This window comes from Benincasa hispida, chromosome 1 (assembly GCF_027475165.1).
Source record: "Benincasa hispida cultivar pf3 chromosome 1, pf3_genome.v1.1, whole genome shotgun sequence".
Taxonomy (NCBI): Eukaryota; Viridiplantae; Streptophyta; class Magnoliopsida; order Cucurbitales; family Cucurbitaceae; genus Benincasa; species Benincasa hispida.
This window is the reverse complement of record NC_143478.1, coordinates 52,274,491-52,296,790: the sequence shown is the minus strand read 5'-3', so window position 1 is coordinate 52,296,790 and position 22,300 is coordinate 52,274,491. Positions and strand designations below refer to the sequence as shown.

Sequence of the window (22,300 nt, the reverse complement as noted above, 5' to 3'; positions counted from 1 at the left end):
TAGATGGTACTTCAGAGAGAAAAAATCAAAGGAACTGGGTTGAAGATTGAAAAGAAGAAAGAAGGGCCAGGCTGTCGGATCAGTCTAGGCCAGTCTAGAATATTTTGTGATTCCGGCCAAACCACGAGGATTTCTGAGCTAAAATTTTAGGGTAAACTTTCTGAGACATTTTAGAATAAGTTTATAGAAGGAAGTATTTTAAAATAAGGTTCAGAACTATGAGTAATCTAAGCTGTAAATTGAATCTGGATTCTAGGGGTGAAAAGGAGCCCGAGGAGCCACTAGAGTGAAAAGCTCCTAAGAAGTCAAGGTGAGTGGCTAAAATGTTTTGACTAAAACATTTTGCTTAAACTGTTTGATTACAACGTGTTATAGAAAGCATGTTTTCAAGAATATTCTCATGCCTACTAGTTTATGAAATGATTTCCAAGCAAGTTGTGAATTATGTTTTGAATACATGCATGTGTGAGAAATTGTTGAAAAACTATTTATATGTGTTGATTTGATCCAGCATGCGTTAACATCTTTAAAGTCATGTTTTATATGTGTTATACTAACATGCTTTAAAGAGAAAAGTCGTTTATGACTAGTTTTACTAAAATGTGATACCAAAGGACATTTGAGAAAGTATCCACCCAACTAGATACTGAAGGACATTTGAGAAGCTATCTATTGGTACTAAAGGACGTTTGAGAAGGTACCAAGCCGATAGGATACTGAAGGACATTTGAGAAGGTATCCTAGTAGCTCATATTGAAGGACATTGAGAAGGTATCTAAGCAGAAGTACCTAATGTGTGAGGGTACTTAGTGTGGCCATAGGTGAATAGAGTCAGAGATTGAGCAAAAGGGTTCTCTCTGGACTAGTAGTTGGTGTTGGGATTGTTTTACCCACAGTAGGGTACGTTGGATTGAGAAATGATTTTACTGTTTTATGATTAAAACAGCTTTATATGTTTTACGCTTGGAAAATGTTTATGTTACAGTATAAGTACTGTAAAAGTTTATGTTTCAGTTAAAAACTCATTACTGAAATCATGCATGAAAATTTACTATGTTTTCTCGGTCACTCACTGGGCGTAAGTTCACCCGGTTTTCAAATGTTTTGTTTTTCCCCCCACAGGTAGCAGTCAAATCCTCTAAAGATAGCTCTGCGTCTCCTCTGCCACTAAAGGACCAAAAGACTTATAACTGTTTGCTGGGTGGTTACTGTTAATATTGTACACATGTACTATTGTTCATATAGGGACTAGAGTTTGTGGGTTTTGGGACTTGTAAATCTAGTGTTGTAATGACTCTAAATATATTATGTTTCTAAGTTAATAAATTGTGGGCCTAAAGACGTCCCGTTGCATATGAATTAAAATTGGTATCAGAGTTATTCCGCAAGAGTTATTAGGCAGTAAATGTCAGCCCAAGGGTTGGTAACTACTGCAGTCACGCCTTTCTCTAGGCTAAGAAGGTGGTCTGGGGCAAGGTGTGACAACCTCGCGAACCTACAGATCATGGGCTCCAACGATCCGAGATTAGTCGGCTAAAATCATTAGACCGAATTAACTCCCATTCGCTAACTAATGGGTGATTCTACTAAAGCCCATAGCTGAACTCCCCTCACTGTAGATATATTATGTCCACTCGATATAATCATGATTAGTAAGTTAACCCTTCACAGGTTGTTTGTAATAACGGCTGGGTCAAATCTCTATTTTACCCCCGAAATTACCTCTTGTTCCTTATGTCCCACTAATCCCCTAATGAACAATTTATTTGTGATCCAATCAAAAAATTGAATCCCTCTCGGGCCAATGAGAGGGTGAGTCCTCTTGTTCAAGACCCAAAATCAATACTTAAAGAGAACAACCTCTCTACTAACCCTAATCGAGTAGGAGTAAATTCCATCTTGCAGGCGCCAGCTATTCATCCAGTCTTATCCCCAAAATGGTAGGCTTATTGAGCAGAGACGTTGGTCTACTCCGTTTGCAGATCAAAGGATAATCCCGAACAAACAGGAGTTCATAGTTAGCTCAGGATTAAGGTCATGTTACCTAGGTCATCGCTTTAAAATAGTCAGTCTTAAACAGTAAACAATGTTATAAAGTAAAAGTGACTAGTTTTGTGGTTCGATTTTGTACAAAACTCATTTGCACATGACGCCCCCACTCCTCATGTCATAACATGTACGAATTATGATTACATCGTTTGTAGCACTTTACAACTCTTTATAACAACTACAGAGTAGGCTGCATCTAATAGTGTTACCAAAATAAGACACTCAACCTTATTCATATACTGTAGATCATTTTGACTATTTACTTGAACCTAATCCACTTGTATGTCTCCACATAAAGTTCAAGTACTCATGTAATAGTCAAGGGATTTTAGGTTTATTGGATTTCAAAAACAATATATTCAATAATAACTTATTGAATTTTCAGAATAAGTTCTACTATTTACAAACCACAAGCTTTAAGACATAAAACCTAACATGTTTAAGCTACAAGATAACCTTGGATGTTAGTTTATTGGTTTGTGGGTTTAATGCAACTAAATGTCAAATAAAACATCATATATTTTATTAGATAAATAATATGTTTATCCAATACAATTGCAAACTATAGAATTTTACGAGATTTAAGGCATCAACCTCAACAAATGTGTCAAATAACAGAATGGTAATGCAAACATAAATTAATGGGATTATGAAGCAAGCGGCGATTGAGGAAGAAAAGAAGATGCAAACCCTAAAATCTCCATTTAAGGTGGACCTACATAGCATCGAATACCAATCCATGAAAGAGAATGGGCCTTTTAGGCCAACAAAGGATGCATAATTTAATTACAACAAAGATAAAGATGAGCCTAAATGTGTGACAAATGCAAGTGAGGAGATAAGGCTGGCATATTTTTTACGGAATATTCAAAATCTAATGTTGAAATCTCTAGGCAAGCGCTAGAAACGTAAAGTTCGAGGGCCAAAAATGGAAGGGACAGGTGGAGAGGAATCTGTTCAAAGTTATGTGGTAAAAAGATGCTTGGAGTTCAATTATGAAGTTGAAAGTGGAAAGAAGAGGGTTTTCCAGTCATCTGATCTGAGTGAAAATCGAACAGTGGAGGCTGCTAGATAGCCCCACAGAGAACAATGAAAACCTTATGTTGGAATGTTCAATGTCTAGGGAATCTCCAAATATTAAGGGTGCCATGCCAAGTGGTGCGTCAAGATAATCCCTAATTGGTGTTTCTCATGGAAACTAAATGTTGCCACAAAACTGACATTAGAATCAAAAGAGAGAAAATTTTGAGAATTGCTTAAAGGTTCCAAATGCCGGAAAAAGTGATAGATTAATGCTTCTTTGGAGTAGTGAAGTAAATGTACAGGTTCAATCTTATGCGATGAGTCATGTTGATGTGATTGTCAAAGAGGAATCAATTACCTGGAGATTTACAGGAATATGTGGGCACCCAGTGGATGAGAAACGGTGGGAAACTTGAGAGCTTTTACAACATCTAAACAATGCTTTTCAGCTGCCTTGGATAGTAGGGGTGACTTTAATGAAATATCTAATACAGAAAAGAAGATGGAAATCGACGTTGGCCGAAGCTAATTGCTGACTTTCGAGAAGCGTTTGAGAGGTGTGGCCTTCAGGATACACAATTCTTTGGCGATAGATTTACATGATGTGATCGTCGATGAAAAATCCCATTTGAGAAAGATTAGATAGATATCTCGTGAACTCTGATATACCGTGTCAAATGGGATTCTTATTACTTTATCACTTGGATTTCACTGCTTGACAGACATTAGAAATACTATAAGTTTGAGGATTGTACACAAATTGTCTGAGTTGTGTGGTCAGAATAGAGGAACATTGATGTAGTTGAATTCAGGAGGATTTCGAGGCATTGCCTTGAGGAACTGAATCTATGGAATACAAATCGTCTTCAAGGATCTCTCCAGGGAGCTATCATAAAAAAGGAACACGATAGTAAAGAAATTGTTGGTCGACTGCTTTCGAATTGGCGGCCAAATATGATACAGGCTGAAAGAGAATTATAACACTTTCTTGAGGAGGAATATGTTTATTGGAAATAATGTTCTATAAGGATTGGATTGGATCAAATGAAGAGATCGTAATACTAAATGGTTCTACCATAAAGCATCACACCGTAAAAAGGCCAACAAAATTCTCAGCCTTTAGAATGACGAGGGGGACTGATACACGCAAGCGCACACATCGAGTAATAATATAAGAAAAGGGTCAAAAGATCGAATATCGTTGATAACTTGTATTTGTACAAATTATTGTCTTTTAAAGTTAAAATATTTAAAAGTAATTGATGAGAAAAGCATTGAAATCATAAGAGAATATCACAGAATTTCTTTCCATGCTTTTAGTAATTTAAAAGGAGAGCTTGAGTGAATTTTTTATCACTAATGAGTTATTCTGCATCATATGCAATGAACAAGTGAGCCAAACGTATCTGAGGGGACCACTGACAACTGCAACAATGAACGTGAACATTCAGACACATTCTGGTGACATATAGAATTCTAGAGAATTCAGCCAGAGAACATTCCACCTCATTTCGAAGACAATCTCCCTCGAGAAGAATTGCCACCACCGCCCCCGAAGAAGAACTCGAGAGAGTCTCCTCTCCATTACTCCATCACAGAGCATCTTAGATCAATGGGAAGCACGAAATTAACATCGGCAATCAACTTCTTTCTCCATTCCTCTCTTTATCATGTTCTTATTTTCTATATTTTATTTTTACAAACATTTTCTTCTCCATATTCTAACAAACTTCTTTTATATATTTAATACACATCATGGTTTCTATTAATTCATCTTCTCCTTCCTCCATTTTTATTTATTTTCCCATGAGTAGCTAAATTATTAGTGAGTAGGGATAAGTTAACCCTCCTTCTAGTTAGCTCAATGACAAGTGAAAGTTCATTTGGTTTAGCATGTGCTTAAATCTAACTCTTGGTTCCATTTAACTAATTGAACTAAGTGATAACAATCAACTACTCGAGAGAGCAAGTAATTGTGGATTTCACTAAACCAAGTAAGTAGTGTATTTAGAGATAAATACAACCTTACATTCCAAGTAACCTAAGCATATATCATAGAAATATTATTTATGTGGCTAACTCATCGAGAGGTAGAGTTCATAAAGGTTACGAACATGAACGGAAGTTCGTCATTGAGTTCAAGGGATTCAAGATTGCTTATCTCAACTCATCTTCTCATCTATTTTCTTCCAAAATCCCTACTGTGTCGTGTGTTAACCTCACAATTTCATCACCAAATCCTACTTGCTTTTACTTTAATTACTTGTTAGTTTATGCTTTACACAACATCCATCACTTCATTATTTGATAACCATTTGAGAGTTTTAAGTAAAGAACTACTTACAGAGCTTTATTTTATTTAATCAATCCCTGTATTCGACCTTGGTCCTCACCGAGACTACCTCTCATCAAATTTATACTTGGGCCTTTTAAGAGAAAACTTGTGTAATTTATTTTAGATTATTTGAGCATAATTGAGCACACAACAATCATCCATTGGGAAATTAGTTTGATTCTTCTAGCTATTCAGAGATCCTCCAATGTTATTTAAGAGACCCAACTATGATGGAAATCTATTCTAATTTAATCCTAGAAAGCAAATAAAAGATAACACTGGGCAAAAACAAGTAAAGTCACGTCCTAAGATCATGGTTTTGTTAATGGATTAACTAAATTGGTTGTTTGGACCTTAGATTGATTTCATGCTAATTACATATCTAGGGATTTTTTGTCCAGGTATCCTCTTTCGAGCTCAACCCTTTCTAATACCTGACCATTAATTCATTTTGATGCAATTAATTGATTAGCCAACAACGGTAAGTTTCTCCCTTGTTAATCTCTATTAATCTCCTATCATTTTCATGCATATTTTATTAATAGTTTAACAATATTAGATCTAGCATAATGTCCTCTCTTTCAAGTAAGACATTAAGTAATAATCACTCAAATATTTGTCAAGTATTCAAAAGTATTAAGAATAAATATGCTAAAATAGATTAGGCATACATCAATCCAAGAAACAATTTAAGAGTAATTTTCACAAACCAATAACAAAACCAAAGATCCTAAGAGCACAAATCAGTCACTCATGGGTACAACACAAATGCAGACCATTCATCTAAACACAAAGAAACATAAATTTAAAGAAGGAAGAAGATGCAAGTCGGGTTATTGACTATCGTCCTCAAGCTCCCAATGGAGGCCCCGTCGATCTATCAATTATTTTCCCTTCCAGTAGATGTAGACACACCTAGCCAAACTATGTACATCCTTCCTCTACTCCTTACCTACGTGTTGTTTTTTCTTCTTTTTCGAGAGAGTAGCCATTTGAGAGAGAAAATCGAGCGTTCCCTTTCTTTATCCTTCACAAAATGAGTGTTTGATTGTAAGATGAAGTTTGAAAGAGTGTGTGAGGTGTTTTTCTTCTTAGCAACATGGCCAAATGAGGATTTTTCATTTCAACACCTATCATTCATCTTATTTCAAATATCAGAATAAGTTTTGGGCTTAGCTTAATTCTTTTAGAGGCTCAAACAAATTGAAACGTATATAATACGTGTTATATATTCACTTCCCTATGTAATTTTAAATATTTAAATATCTATGCAAGTTACTTGTAACATTCGAATTCGACACCTGATAGCCCCGACATTCTCCTGCGACCTAGAATTGCTCCAAGCTAAGCACGCTTAACTTTGGAGTTCTTATGATTGAGCCACCGAAAAGGAAGGTGCACCTTGTTGGTATAGGTAGTAACTTTCAATTCTTTAAAGTCTTTCTTAACCATACTTTCATGTCATCAGGATCCCTCCCATTCGGATGTGATATCGGTTCATTCATGTACCCCTCCTGAACTTGAGTCGTTACATTACTAATTTAACCCTTTCCCAAAAACAAACTTACTAATTTAACATTATCACAAACAATAAATTTGTCTATAAATAAATTACAATTTTTTTAGCATAACAAATGTAAGGTATGGAGAATGCAACGCTACTCTGTCTTGCAGCGTGCTTCCATCTTCAATTCGTAGCATTGCAACGTTGTCCTGTTTTGTCCAAAATAGGTATCTATTGCCTTATAGCGTTGTGCAACGCTCGTTTGAGCGTTGCAACACTCTATCTAGGGGTATTTTCGTCCATTCACGTTCCTTTGAAGCCCGGTTGCTCAAATTAACTCCTAATTGCTCCAAATTAACCCCAAATAGCTGGTAACAACTGATTCTACCTCCAAGATACTCAATACCTACAAAATCATCAAATAAACACACTAAACATAATAATGACCTAGAATTAAGAAGAGGAAAATAGCATATTTTCGGTGCTATCAGAAAACTAAACCCCACCAATCTCAAAAAGAATAAAGATTCATAGGGCTCTCGATTCTCTCTGAGAAACTCGTAGAGCAAAGACCATGACGGTGAGACTGGCGAGAGGTGGATCAACAAAATATTCGAGGAGGCACTTGTAGTGTTCTCAAATATTGCAGATGAAGGATTGGTTAAAGAAATTGAGAAATTGAAACTTTCCGCTGAGGAAAGATCAAATGTCTTCTCTATAAACGATGATGAATGTGCAGAGAGTTGGAGATTGACACCCAAAATTCTTTGGTGTGCAAAATTTTATCAATCAAAGAGATTCATGTGGAAATATTTAGAAATAATATGCAAAAAAATATGGAGGAATATTCCGGTTCAAATCGATTATGTGCCAAATTATTGAAGGATAAAATCTGCATTCTAGAAAGAGATAGTTGTAAATATAGATATTAGACGCAAAGTATTAGCAAATATAACATAATGTTAAAAAAATTACAAGTATGGCCAAATTTAAATAGTCTATCAATGATAGACTATATTATTGTTAAGAGTTTATCAGTGATAGACCAAACACTGGGAAGAGTCTATGAATGATAGAAGTCTACGCTCATAGATTTGGGAGTCTATCAACGATAGAAGTCTTGGGAGTCTATCAACGATAGAAGTCTATCGCAGACTTGGTTATATTTGCAATTTTTTTTAAATAATATTATACATTTGGTTATTATTCCTAAAAATGCTACCAATTGTAATTAACTCTTCTAGAAAATGGCCCTTGGTTCTTTGATAATTCCTTCCTGGTGTTTGAAGAGGCAAAGACCAACGGCAGCTTTTCCAATCTCCAATTCAGATATGTTTCTTTTTGGGTGAACACTTTCATAACATTCCTGGTTTTTTTTTTTTTTTTTTTTTTTTCAGGAAATAGATGATGAGGGACTTGCAAATTTTCATAACACTAAGAGATCGAGTATTGTACTCTAGAAATCAAATGTCTAGATTATGCTTAGCTCTTTTAGAATTGTGTTGATTTAGAATTGGACTTGTAATGAATTGACTTTAATTTGAAAATAAACAAAAACAAAGTGAAGAGAATGTTTGAAATTCAAGAGACAAATTGTTCAAAGGTGTTGATTTCCTTAATTATTTCATTAAGTCATGCAAGGGTACCTATGGATTATTGTGATAATGATATATTTAAGTCTAGAAACTATTATCTGAATTATTATCTTTCAATAACAATCTTTTCTCGTACAAACATAATTCATTACTAATTGCTTGAAACCAAATTAAAAAGCATGGCATTAAGAATAGTCATGATCAACTTTCATTATTAAACTAACTATTTGTATGATAGATTGATAACAATCCAACATTATAGATCCAATTATATATACAACCTTTTTAATTGAACATTGAATTTAACATGCATTGAGTATCAATTGTATTAAGCATGGAAAACATTCAAGAACACAACATCTATAGAAAGCGATATGCATTAACTTAAATCCATAAAAAAGTTCATCAACACCCTAGAATTATAAAGTTTAGCCACTCATAATTACTAGAAACATACTCTAATTACAACAACCATGAATTTGTAAAGAGAATAAAGAGAAGAGAAAATACTACTCTCATTTTGAACGATGGAACCGATATGAGCGCAAGCGCACATGTCGAGTAATAGTATGGTAAAACGATCAAGAGACCAAATATCATCCTTTGAAGATCAAATGCTCAGATTTAAGCTTAGCTACTCTAGAATTGTGTTGCTAATTTTAGGGTTGATTTTGTAATGATGATTTTTATTTTTATTTTTAAATCAAATAAAACAAAAGTAAAGAAAGAATTGATCAAATTAAAGAGACAAAAATATTCAAGGGTGTTGATTTTCTTAATTATCACCGAGCCATGCAAAGTATTTCTATAGATTATTATGTCATTGATGTGTTTAAGTCTAGCAACTATTACCCAGATTGTTATTCTTCAATAACGATATTTTCTCATACAAATATAATTGACTACTAATTTCTTAAAACGAAGTTAAGAAGCACAACATTAAGAATAGTCTTAATTAACTTTCATTAACAACCTAACTATTCGCATGATAGATTAGCTACGATTCAACATTATAGGTCTGGCTAAACATATAGTATTTCCAATTCAATATCTAACCTAACATACACGATTAATCGATGTGTAAAGCACATTAATACTGAAAAACAATCAATAACACAACTGTGTGGAATCCTTTGAGTTGTTTATCTGTGCACTTTGGGGAGGGTTCGGGGGCAACGCTCAAAAAACCTAAGTTAAATTCGTATTTGACATATTTAATTATTTATGTTTATTTATTATTATGATCCTAGAATTTTGAGAAGTGTACTACATAAACTTTCTAACCCTAGGGATGTCATCATTTTATATTCTGTAACATTCTATCTAATGAAATTGTTCTCTCTCTACCCTGTAGACGTAGCTAACACTGTTAGTGAATCCCGTAAATCTATTAATCGATCTTCTGTATTCTTTTGCGTTTTTTATATTCTTTAATTGTTGATTTCATAACAAATTTACTAAATTCGACATATTAGGATCTAAATACTCCTTCCTAAGGTGTAAAATGTTGAAGGAAAAGAGGATGTAAAAATTTTGCAACTTTTTATGACCAACTTGGAAGTCAATAATAGAATCATAAAATATTTTGGCGCCCTTCCAAATCGGGTCCTTGGGCAATGGGGCGACTTCTACGTCTTCGCCATGTGAGATATGTCTCGGCTTCTGAACCTTCCTATTCCCACGATTCTCTTTCTCTTTCTTATTAGATCCTTCTTTCTAATGCCTTCAATAACCTTTTCTCTCCTCTCTCTCCTCTCTGTAACCACTTAACTCTTCTCTGTTTCTCTGACACTTCTTTTTTATTTTGTTTTCCATCCAACTTGTGCTCTTATCTGTTTTTTTCTCATTAATTTTTGAATCTGTCTCCTTAATCATTCCTTCCATTTCCAACGATTTCCTTCTCTTTTGTAATTTTTTACACTTTTTCTTCTCTTCTTACTTCTATCATCAATCCTCTGCTTCTCTGCCCTTTTCCTGTTTACTTCACAGTTTACATTCATCAGAAACCCACCTCTTGATTTTGATGTTTAATGCCTGCTACTATGCTCATCTCTTGTAATCTCTTTAAATGGGGCTGTAAATCGATGTGGGGTTTCTTTGATTTTGTGTAGGATGTTAAGTTTGGGGCCATTTCCTATCAAGAAGAACCACGATGGGTTGCACTTCTTCTGTTTACGCAGTTGGGAGGAAGAAGAAACTGAGCATCCCGGAGATGGTTGTGTTTGTTCCTTCCATGCGAATTCCAGTGCAATCTGATCTTCAGAGACCTCTGAGAGGCCTTATTCCGAATGATCTTGTTCATAGACTGTCTTCCCTTCGTAATCAGATTGTGTTGGTGGCTGAGGATACAGGTTTCATTCTGGCTTTTCTTATTTGTTTGTTGGTGAACTCATTTTAGACATCCCAGATTTTTGTTTTTGTTATTAATATTCCTTGAGTCTGTTTGACAACTCAATTTAACTGAACCAAAGTGAGTTTAAGCTCGCCTGGACAATCACAGATGTTAAGAACAAAACATTTGTTTTCGAATGAAATGAAATGAAACGTGTTCTTGCAGGTGGATCTGCTATAACAGAATTGCGGCGAGCTCTAGAGGAGTATCTATCTGTTTTAATTGGTTTAACAAAGAAAGGTCTCTTCATCTCATTCTACAGTTATATACTCAATTGAGAGCTCGATGGATGATAGTTCCAATTTTATGCAGAAACCATAGATGATGGATTGATAGAGTTCAAATGGAGAAATTTAGAAAATGGACGACAAGTAAGACTAGCGCCTACATTCATACATTATATTGTTTAATTGAGTTACATATAACAAACATGATGGGCAGGAAACATGTGTAGCAAACTTCTGGTTTGAATTGCTGTCTGTTGTTCACTTAATGGCTATGCTGACTCTATCAGAAGCTGATTCCTTGATGATCCCCAAGGATCACACTGGTTCTGGTTTGAGAGTAGTGTCTTCAGGTCATATAAAGTAGCCTATTTTACAATAATGTCTTCTAGAAACCGACTTTAAGGTCCACCTATTAACTAAATGTTGCTTAACTTTCAGATTGCAAGAGGGATGCCATTGATTTGCTTATTAAAGCATCGGGGTATCTCGATTGCTGCATTCGGGATATTCTGGTTTACATTCCATTTGATATTAAGTATGCAAGGCTTCAACACTTTTAAATTTTTTCCTAGTAGACTTGTGCTAAACTACCATTGTCTAACATTTTCTACACATGTATCCTAGGAAGCGGTTGCCTAATGATTTTCAACCAGGTATGCTTGAAGCCATTTCAATTCAAACTTTAGGACAGGTACAATGTTGTCGTTTCGTCCTATTGATATAGTCTATCTCGAGTTTTCCGATCTGCAAGTTATCTCTATATCTAACTTGAATGGAGGTATCTGTTTATAATCAGGGAACTGAAATCCAACTTGGTTTAGCTGTTGAAAGTCAGAACGCCACCTTATCCGTGAAAAGGAGATTGGCATGTGAGCAGTTGATCTATTTCAGCCAGGTTTGAGTGGCTTTATCTTTGATTACTCAACCTTTTCCCCATTTGAATTTCTGTGGGAGAGACTATATCTATTTGGCTATGATCGTAAGCATGTCAGGTTTTGCTCCTTCATTTCATTTATCAATGAAATTGTTTCTCATTTAAAAGTAAAGATGTATATCCCAACACAAATAATAAAGGGATTAAAGGGAAAGGAATGAGTTCAAGCTATGATGACACCTACGTAGAATTTAGTATCTTACAAGTTATTTTAGCAATCAAATCTAGTAAGGACTAATTACTATCCCGTGAAAATAGTCGTGGTTCATACCATCTAAACACTCACGGATATTTAAAAAATAAATGATTAAAAAGGTCTAGTGAATTTAGGTGATAGTTCTCTTGCCAAAGTGAGCATAGTTCAGCGGTAATTGGCATGTACTCCCTTCTAGGAGGTTGGAGGTTCAATCCCACCGTCGTATTTGTTGCAATAAAAAAATAAAAAAGAGTAATACTACTTTTGTTGCAGTATCAATCTTCCTGGTTTTACCTTTCTTTGGAGTTTGGTGTTGATTCTTTTGTTATTCAGGCTTACCAATGCTTATCAGAATGCGACATGGATCGAGGATATGGAAAGAAGCACATGTCATTCATTAAATGGAAATTTCTTGAATCCAAGGTTTTTGCATAGTTGTGCTATTGAAATGAAACTGTGTTCTTTCTGCATTTCTCAAATGTCTTCATATCCTTTTATCTTAGTTTCAAGATAATTGTTATATCAGGCTGCAGCTTACTACTACCACGGTCTGATCCTCGACAAAGGTTCGGAACCGTCGTGCCATATCAGTGCTGTGTGCTGTTTTCTTGCTGCAGAAGAGCTTCTGCTTGAAAGCAAGAAGGCCTGCTTGAGCTTCTGTCTTGCATCTCCTGTCACCAGGTTGGTTGTTTTCATACCTCTCTCTTTCTGAGCCTTTCTGATGATCTTGCTGCTCTACTTTCTATCAGTTCAAAACTTGGAACACTCAGCTTTCTTTATGTTTTTGTTATCATTCTTGCAAGATCTCCTCCACTCTGGGGTGCTATGAAGCATTTACATCAGAAAATTCCAGAAGTTGCTTCTAGGAAGTCTCAGATGTATGGATACCTCTTGGAACAGGAGAAGTAAGACATCTTTAACTACCTTCTTCCTTTTCTTAGTTTCATCTTTAGTTTCACTTCTACCCTTTAGGGATGTTTGACTCAAATTTCCAAGGCTTCAAACTTTTTGGAGTAGGAATAGCTTAAGCACGAAGTACGAAAAAACCGAAGCTTAAGAAAAGTGGAAACCATAAAGAAATTAGAAGGAAACAAACATAAATTTCAAAACAGAAAATTAGAAACTAAAATTATTATCAAATGGGGTTTTTGATGAAGTGTATACCATGTTTAAGGTAACAAAAGTTTGAATGTGAAAGTAATGAAACTTTGATGGGTTGTCACAAACAGGGCACTTCAAGCATTACCTGAATTACCAGAATTTCAACTGTCATTAAGACCAGAGGAATATCAACTACCTGAACTTGATTCAGCTTGGAGCTCTGAAAATTGTGAAGCCCAGAGTCAGACCTTAAAGTTAAAGGAACACCTTAATGATAGTGATTATGAGACTTTATCTGAATGATTTCTTTTAATCTTTCATGTTAAATTTTATTTAATATCAGTATTTTGGCATAATGAAATTAATTACCAAAAAAAGACATCAATTACATTTCCCAGAAAAGATCCTAAATTTGTTTGTTGGGCCCAGAAATGAAGCCTAGGCCCAATCCTAAATCCAGCATGCACAGTATCAAAATAACCCTGCAAATCGATCAAACTCCGTTTTTTTAGTTCAAATAATTAGGAATTAAATCATCGACCTTTAAAAGGGTGATTTGTATATTATTTACTGAACTAACCACACATTAAATACCAAACCAAACACTATGCAACATAAATTAGAAGGGCTAAATTCGAACAAAAACAATGCAAAAGCTTCTATAGATTCCCTAATTTTCAAGTTATACCATATATTTGTTAAAATTCATTTAACGCGCTTGAAAATATTTTTTTTATGCAATCATTTGGACAAATACTTATCGTAAAGAGAAATTTTGCAACCTTTCTTTTTGTTTTAAGATTAAAATTGCAACACTTGAGTTTGACGCGTAATTTGGATAGAATATAAAGTTTAGAGGCAAAGATTTATTTTGTCTTTTATTTCTTTAGGTCATAGGATTGGTAGATAGCACTATTGATTTTTTAGATGATAATCCGTATTTTATCTATTGTATAATATAAATGAATAATACAAAATAAAAAACAACCAAATATAAAAAATTGAGAAAGATATCAACACTTTAGCATAGATTAACTGGGCATTATAATGTTGTTAGAAGTCGTAACAAAAGTTTAAATCCAAAAAATTTTAAGGATCTATTTACAAATATATTTTAAGATATTTAGAACTTAATTAGTAGATAAACATAATAGAAAAATTCTTATAAATAAAAAATTCAAAAAATATTTATGCTTTATAGCAAAAGTTCTAAAAATGCTTTGTACTTTTGGAATTTTTTGCTATAAAGTGTAAATATTTTTAAACATTTTTTTATATTTAATAATTTAAATTATGCAAAATATCCCGAAACAAGAACTTTCAAAAATTTTAAAAATATCCTTAAACTTTTCTAAAAAAAAAAAAATTTAAATACCCTACTATTAGTTTTGGATGAAAACCATTAGGGTTTTGTTTCAAAAATATCCTAAACTTTCAAAAATTTCAAAAATACTCTTAAACTTAAAAAACAAACTTCAAAAATACCCTTATCATTAGTAAATGAAAATAGATACGTGCTAAATCATAGATTGAAGTAGGGAAGAGAGAAAATGGAAGAGGAGGTGATAAAGTGTATATAAACGATAAGAACATTTTTATATTTTTTTTTTTTTTTTAAGGTAAGGGTATTGATGCAACTTTCGAATATTTAAAGATATTTGGAATGAGGTATTAACGGTTTCCATTCATATATTAGTAAAGGTAATTTTTTTAACTTTCTTTAAGTCAAATAGTATTTTTTAAATCTCAGAAAGTTTAAGGGTATTTTTTAAACAAAACACCAAGGGGTGTTTGATTCACCAACATGAGTTGAGTTGATAAAAATTACCAACTCAATGTTTGGCCCCCAAACTTTAAATGTTTGTGAAGTTAAGTTGGTTATTTTTACCAGCTACCCTAACTCTCTCTCTCAAATGTTTTCAATGGTTCCACCAGTTAGCCATCATTGGCAACTATCGCTGCCACATTCTAACAACATACCTAGAGACTACCTTTGTGTGACCAACTTCGAAGATCAACTCCAAGCTTTAACAACCACCTTCGACAATTAACTCCAATAATAACCACATTTGATAGCCAACATCAACTAAGGCCTCCTCTGACAACTAATATTGACATTCATCGTCAGCGACTACCATTGTCACACTCCAACGACATACTATGGCAACTAACTCCAACAACCACCTTCACACGGCCAACTCCAATGATCAACTTTGAGCTCTAGAAACCACCTCCAATGGTCAACTTCGTGACAACCACCTACGACCAACAGCAACACTCATCTCAGGCGACCAACTCTAACAAAGACCACATCTAATGATCAACTTCAACAAAGACTACCTTTGGTAGCCAACCCCGACGATCACCTCATCGTTCATCTTCAACGACTAACTCTAACAACTAACTCGACTGATTATATACTAAAAGAAAAAAAAAAAAAAAAAAAAAAAAAAAAAAAAAAAAAACTTGACTGGTGAAAATGTTTTTAATTATAAAATTTGGATTATTAGTTTTTAATGTTTAATAGTCATATTTTATAGTAATTTGATATTAAGAGATTATCTGAGGATGATCGAGTATCCTTATAGACCTACTTGTCACAGACATCCAAAAGATTGATTGCTTCTTAACGGTCCTACCACAGTCTTGGAAGAGGTATTGTTTATATCTACTTTTATATGAATGTCTATTTTGACTATCCTAATGAACAATATTTTTTTTGTATGCATGAAACTAGCTCATTATTGGCTATGCTTTATTTATATATATGTGTGCGCATATACACACGGACACACATTTTTTGTGCATGTTCAACTCATATGTTTCACAACTTTTAAAGGGTCATTGATTATATAAATAATAAGATTTTGTCTACAAATACAATAATTAGTTGAAAATTGTAAAATATAATTTTATTTATTTAGTTCACATCTCAAATGAGTGTTAAAAATTTTAAAATTTGTGTGTAGTTGAATATTTAAACAAAAAAGTAAGTAAAAACAATAACAATAACCCATAAAAATACATATTTTCTTAGGTTACAAAAAACTGATATCTGTAATTCAACTTAACTCACCCCAAACACAGTCAATTATATTACCAACTAAGCTCAATGCACCCTAAATATAGACAATTATTACGAATTCAACTCAACTCTACACCTCAAATATTGACAATTATTACTAACACAAACAACGATTACCCACGGACAATTATTAACTCAACTTTACCCAATCCTGCACTCCATAGCCTCCACTCTAACGGCCTTAATATAAAACTAACAGTAAGAGTATTTTTAGCTTCTTTTTTTTTTTTTAAGGTTTAAATGTATTTTTGAAACTTTTGAAAATCTAAGATATTTTTGATATAAAATATAAAATTAAAAGGGTTTTTTTTAAAATAATTGGTCCTATTTTATATTTGAAGGCTCAATTTATCAATTAACCCTAGTTTTTAAAAAATAAGTCAAACATAGGATAAGGGTGTGAATGTTTGAAACTTTAATTTACTTTAGTTCTACAGCTTCCCCTCTTATTTGGCCATGCGAGGTTGTACTTTTAAAACATTTTTAATAATAATATTTTTAGTTTTATAAATGTGAATGAAACATCGAGCCTTGAATTTTAAGAAAATTCGGCGACAACCATTTTTGCAACCAATTCTGACAATTACCTCTTTCATCTCTAACGAGTAACACTAACTATTAACTCCATCGATCAAATATTTAAAAAAAAATAAAAACAAAAAAAACTCAGTTGATATAATATTTAATATAATTTTATGTATTAAGTTCACATCTCAAATGAAATTAAGAATTTAGAAAAATAACTCATACGCATACATTAAAATAAATTTTTATTTATTAAGTTCACATCTCATATGAGGATAAAGAGAATTTGGAAAATTATATGTGTAATTGAATAATGGAACAAAAAGTTAGCAAAAAAAAAAAAAAAGCTAATAACAAAATTATATAAATAATATGATTTTGTATACGTTTAGTGCAATACTTAGTAAAAAAATTGTCAATTTTCATCTATTTAAGTTTGTATCTTAAATGAAGATTAAAAATTTGAAAAAATGTGTGTAATTGAATAGTGGAACAAAAAGTTAAGCAAAATAATAAAAACAAAACAATTAAAAAAAAATACATAAAAATGCATTTTTTTAAGGTTACAAAAAATTGAATTTCATAATTAACTCTGCACCCCAAACATAGATAATTATTACCAATTCAATTCAACCAATAAGTTTCATTAATTTAGAGCCTTCAATTTTAAGAAGGTAACAAACAAATCAATAAGTTCCATTTATTTAGAGTCTCCAAACAAACAAAAAAAAATATTATATAGAAGAACACTATTCGTTGAAAATGAAAATATATATTGTCAAAAAACTTATAAATGAAAGAAAGAAAATGACAAAATGTATAATAAGTAATAACAACATAGAATAAATTACTTAGGTTGAATTTGTATCGATGAATTTTTTATTCATGTTTTGCTTAACTTGAATCAAATTGCTTATTCTCTAATTCATCGATATTTTTTCTTTCCAAATTTTTTATATTTGACCTACTAATTTTTCAAAGTGACGATTGTCCAATTCTTCGGTTGATTTGTCAAAACTTTGTAACAATATGAATTTTGTTACTTTTTTTTTAATACAAAATTTGTTACTTCTTAGTATAATATATTGTTCTTTTGATGTCACACACAAAATAAAACATAGAACAAATTTAAATTATACAATTTCTGATTATTTATTGTTCTCTAATGACGAAATTGTGAGGAGACTGAACCATGTGAGGATTATTAAAATAATTCTTTTCAAAATATTTAATATTCAAGATTTCTACTAAATTATTTTATTTAATAATTTAATTAGGTAAGCTGTAGGACAAGCAACTTATTTAAAAAGAAAAAAAGAAAAGTTTTGTAATAATTGGCATTAATATAATTTTAGTAAATTTTTAGATTTATTTATTTAAGCTGTCTATTTAGTCTCTATTGATTTAAGAAAGTTCAATAGATTTTCCAAACTTTGAAGAATGCCTTGTCTAGTCTTTATGCTTTATCTACTTTGTCTTAAAAAAAAATTATAACCTCAATTACTAACCTTTATCACACTATTGAAAAAAGGGGCAATTACATTTAAGGAAACAAAAATAGTAAATAAAAGTTATGGAGAGAGGAAAAATAGGAGGAAAATAAAAAATTATAGAAAATCACTTCTTTTTTTATAGGCTTTGAATTTTTTAAAATATGTGTATTTAGTTTCAAAGATTTCAAACTAACTATTATAAGCTCGGTTTGTTAGGAGATTTTAATAATCAATTCGTTTTTTGCTTTTTCAATTTTAAAAATATTTTAAAGAATGTTAAAAGAGATTTTAAAAATGAAAAAAAAAATGTTTACAAAAATGTTTTAAAACATGTGTGAACTGCTTAACTACAATGTACTCAATTATTAAAGTCCTAATTGATAATTATTTCGGTCCTGTTTAGTAACTATTTTAGTTTTTGTTATTGTTTTTTAAAATTAAATCTATAGACACTCCTTCCACCTCCAAATTTCTTCTTTTGTTATCTACTTTTCACCAATTGGTTAAAAACACAAGCCAAATTTTTAGAATTAACGAAAGTAGCTTTCAAAAAGTTATCTTTATTTTTGGAATTTGGTTAAGAATCCAACCATTATACTTAAGAAAGATGCAATCATTGTAAGAAACGTGGATGATATAGGTTCAAAAACAAAAACCTAAAATCAAATGGCTACCAAATGGAGCCTTCATTTTTTGTTTTTTATTTTTGAAAATTAACTTATTTACTTTCAATTTCTTACAATGATTTGTATCATTCTTATGTGTAAGAGTTGAATTTTTATAGTCAAATTCAAAAAATAAAAACAAATTTTTAAAATCTACTCTTTTTTTTTTTTAGTTTTGAAAAATTGTTTGATCTTTGAAAATATTGTAAAAAGTAAATAACAAAATAAAAAATTTAAAAGTGAAAAAAGTGTTTATAGGTTCATATGGTGCAACGTCATATTTCCTTTCTATTACACCTCGTGTCTGGGTTAGATCTCTAGAGACTATTATTTTTTTCTTCCATTTTTCCTTTTCTATTTAATAATAACAATTTCACTTTTTTAATTTAAAATTGAGTCCTAAATAATCACAAAAATATTTTCTTGGTTTAGATTTTAGTTCCACATAAATTCTTATTTTTCTTTTTAACAAGAATATATGAATAAAATTAATCTTTTTTTAATATAGAAAACTACAAATGATGTGTTTTCTTTTTTAAATGACACAACTTTAAATGAAAATATTATATTCAATTGTTGAAAGAAACCACGTTAATTTATTGAGTTAAGATTTTAATTGTTTTTATTCATCTTTATTTTCCTGTAATTTTCTCTTACAAAAATAAAATTATTTTGCCAACAAGAACATAGCGTTGTTCATACTATCAACCTTGTGATTTGAGATTCGATTCTCCCACCCCACACTTTAATTACAATATTTCTTCAAAAAAAAATTATTTTCTTATATTTTGTCGATATGTTTATTTTTGTTTTTTTTTTTTTTTTGTTCATTTGATTTGTGATTAATCGATGTATTTAAAATATTGTGTTTTATCAATATAGACTTTTTAAAAGAGTTAAATACTAAAAATATAATTTTATAATGATGTATATTAGATGAAAAATATTGTAAAAGTTCTTTGATTTTTTTCATTGAAGAAAATATAAAACTAAAAAAGCCATAAAAAACTTATTTTGATTTTTTATAACAAAAAAATATCACATTTATTTTATTTTATTTTTTAAAAACAAAACCAAAAAACAATAACCAAACATATTTTTAAGTTTTTTTTTATATATAAAAAACAAAAAACCAAAGGCAATAACCAAACTATGTGTTTTTGTTTTTAAAAAACGAAAACCAGAAAGAAAAAAAATCATAAACTAAAACAATAATTAAAGATTTTTATATAATATGTCAATTACTATAAAAATGTTCAATATGACCTTTTGTATTATCGTTAAAAAAAATAATAATATTTAAACACCGAAAAGAAGAAGGAAAAAAAAAAAAAAAAATCCATATTCTGATAGATTTGAAATCCTTCAAGAATTGCGCTAAAATACTCTGAAACAGTCACTTTCATTAAGCTTTCTTCATACCCAAACCCATATACATTATTCCCCCCTTCATTCGCACATCTACGGCTTTCTTTCCCTTTTTTCTTTTTTTCTTTTTTTTTCCCATCGGGCACACACACTTTAATCACAAACTTAAATACCCTACACATACGTCGAAATATGAAATTTAACTCAAATTTAAATATAAATATTTCAACTTCGATATCAATATAAAACTTAAATTTAGGAATAAGGTTGTTCAAAAAATTCGATGACTCGAAAAAATCGACTAACCCAACCCAATCTGTATGGTTTAGGTTAGATTATCAACTCATTTGGGTTGGGTTAGGTTCAAATAAATGAAAATTTTATAGATTGAGTTGGTTCATGGGTTCACCTAATATGACTCAAACCAACCCGAATTTATTATTAACTTTAAAATATATTCTTTTTATTACTTATAACACAATTATTTATATATATATAAATTTTAATTTTATTTAATTCTAATATTTTTTAAATAATTTATTCTTCAACAACTCTTAAAAATAGTTTCTTTGCATTTTTACAAAAGAAAATTTTCACTATATAAATTGAAATTAAGTTATTGATCTTAATTCAATATATGAAAACAATTAAATTAGATTTTTACATATTTATATTTTGCTTTTTTTTTAGAACAAAATTTTAAATAAATGACCTAATTAACCTGAACCAACCCAACCCAAATATTTCATAGCTGGGTTGGGTTGGGTTGGGTTAGATTCATTTTTTAATAAGGGTTATTTGGATTGAAAAAATTTACAATCGGAACAATTGGATCAATTGGGTTGAGTTTAAAAAGGCTTTCAACTAAACAACTATGACTTAACCATAAATGGCTACCATAACTGCAAGATAACCATATATAATGTTTATGAAAATATATAAATACATCTATGTTGTTACCATAAAACTATAGGATTAACAAAATACATAGTCTCCTAATTAGTTTACTATCGATATTGAAGAGTTCTGATATATTTCAATTTATCTTCTTGTAATTTCATGAGTAAAAGACCATAGCTTTTAAGTTATCTAATACCTGTATGATTTAGATAATAAGTTATATTAGAACTTATTTTTAGTTCCAATTCTTAATAGTTATTGTCTTTATTGACTCTTTTATGAACAAAGCAATTTGTTCATTTTGAGGTGATGACCCTAAACAACCGATAAAGTGAGTTAATTAACTATAAGGTATAATTTAAGGCCCGTTTTATTGAATACAGAAAAATACTTTTAAAAAAAAACATTTTTATTTAAACTCTTTTAATAAAAAGGGTTTAAAATACACTTTGAATGTGTTCAAGAGCTATTTTGAGTTTTTCAAAATTAAACGCTTGAAAAGTTAAATCAAACACATCATTAATTTAGTTGGTTAACTTAATTAGGCAAGTAACAAAAAGAAAATAAGTTTATTAGGAGTGTTCAAATAATTCGACAATTCAAACAACCCGGACTATCTAACCCAAAATATAAGGGTTGGGTTGGGTTGGATTAAACTTTTTTCTATTTTTGTTGGGTTGGGTTGAGTCGTGGGTTGGCTAAAAAAATTTTGGGTTGACCCAATCTAACCCGAATTATATATATATAAATAAAATATACTATATATAAATCTCTTTATTTAAAATTTGATTACTCTGTATTGATTACTTTGTAAATTTTAAATATTTTTCTTTTAAAATTTTTATGAAATTTGTCTCTATTTGAAGTTTGCAATAAATATCTTAGGTATTTGATATTTAGCATTTAAA

The 22,300-nt window shown here is 31.2% G+C and overlaps 1 protein-coding gene across 2 annotated transcripts; it reads left to right on the top strand.

Moving 5' to 3' along the window:
- The first annotated feature begins 10,117 nt into the window (after positions 1 to 10,117).
- LOC120069680 (Endosomal targeting BRO1-like domain-containing protein) lies at positions 10,118 to 13,758 on the top strand. 2 transcript variants are annotated; one of them, XM_039021457.2, is made up of 12 exons: positions 10,118 to 10,264; positions 10,618 to 10,857; positions 11,064 to 11,138; positions 11,211 to 11,269; positions 11,340 to 11,475; positions 11,564 to 11,660; positions 11,750 to 11,816; positions 11,922 to 12,020; positions 12,589 to 12,678; positions 12,782 to 12,936; positions 13,059 to 13,160; positions 13,485 to 13,758. In XM_039021457.2, the coding sequence occupies exons 2-12, from the start codon at positions 10,659 to 10,661 to the stop codon at positions 13,657 to 13,659; spliced, it is 1,254 nt and encodes a 417-aa protein (XP_038877385.1). In that variant the 5' UTR covers positions 10,118 to 10,264; positions 10,618 to 10,658; the 3' UTR covers positions 13,660 to 13,758. The 2 variants fall into 2 exon arrangements, with proteins under 2 accessions (XP_038877385.1, XP_090166898.1); XM_090310772.1 differs by having other exon boundaries at positions 10,185 to 10,264; positions 11,220 to 11,269.
- Positions 13,759 to 22,300: the final 8,542 nt, after the last annotated feature.

Excerpts from the sequence above, each read along its gene's own strand:
- LOC120069680 (XM_039021457.2), top strand. The coding sequence starts at position 10,659 with ATGGGTTGCACTTCTTCTGTTTACGCAGTTGGGAGGAAGAAGAAACTG. Across the intron at positions 12,937-13,058 it reads CTTGCATCTCCTGTCACCAG|ATCTCCTCCACTCTGGGGTG; the intron begins GTTGGTTGTTTT and ends CATTCTTGCAAG. Across the intron at positions 13,161-13,484 it reads TACCTCTTGGAACAGGAGAA|GGCACTTCAAGCATTACCTG; the intron begins GTAAGACATCTT and ends TGTCACAAACAG.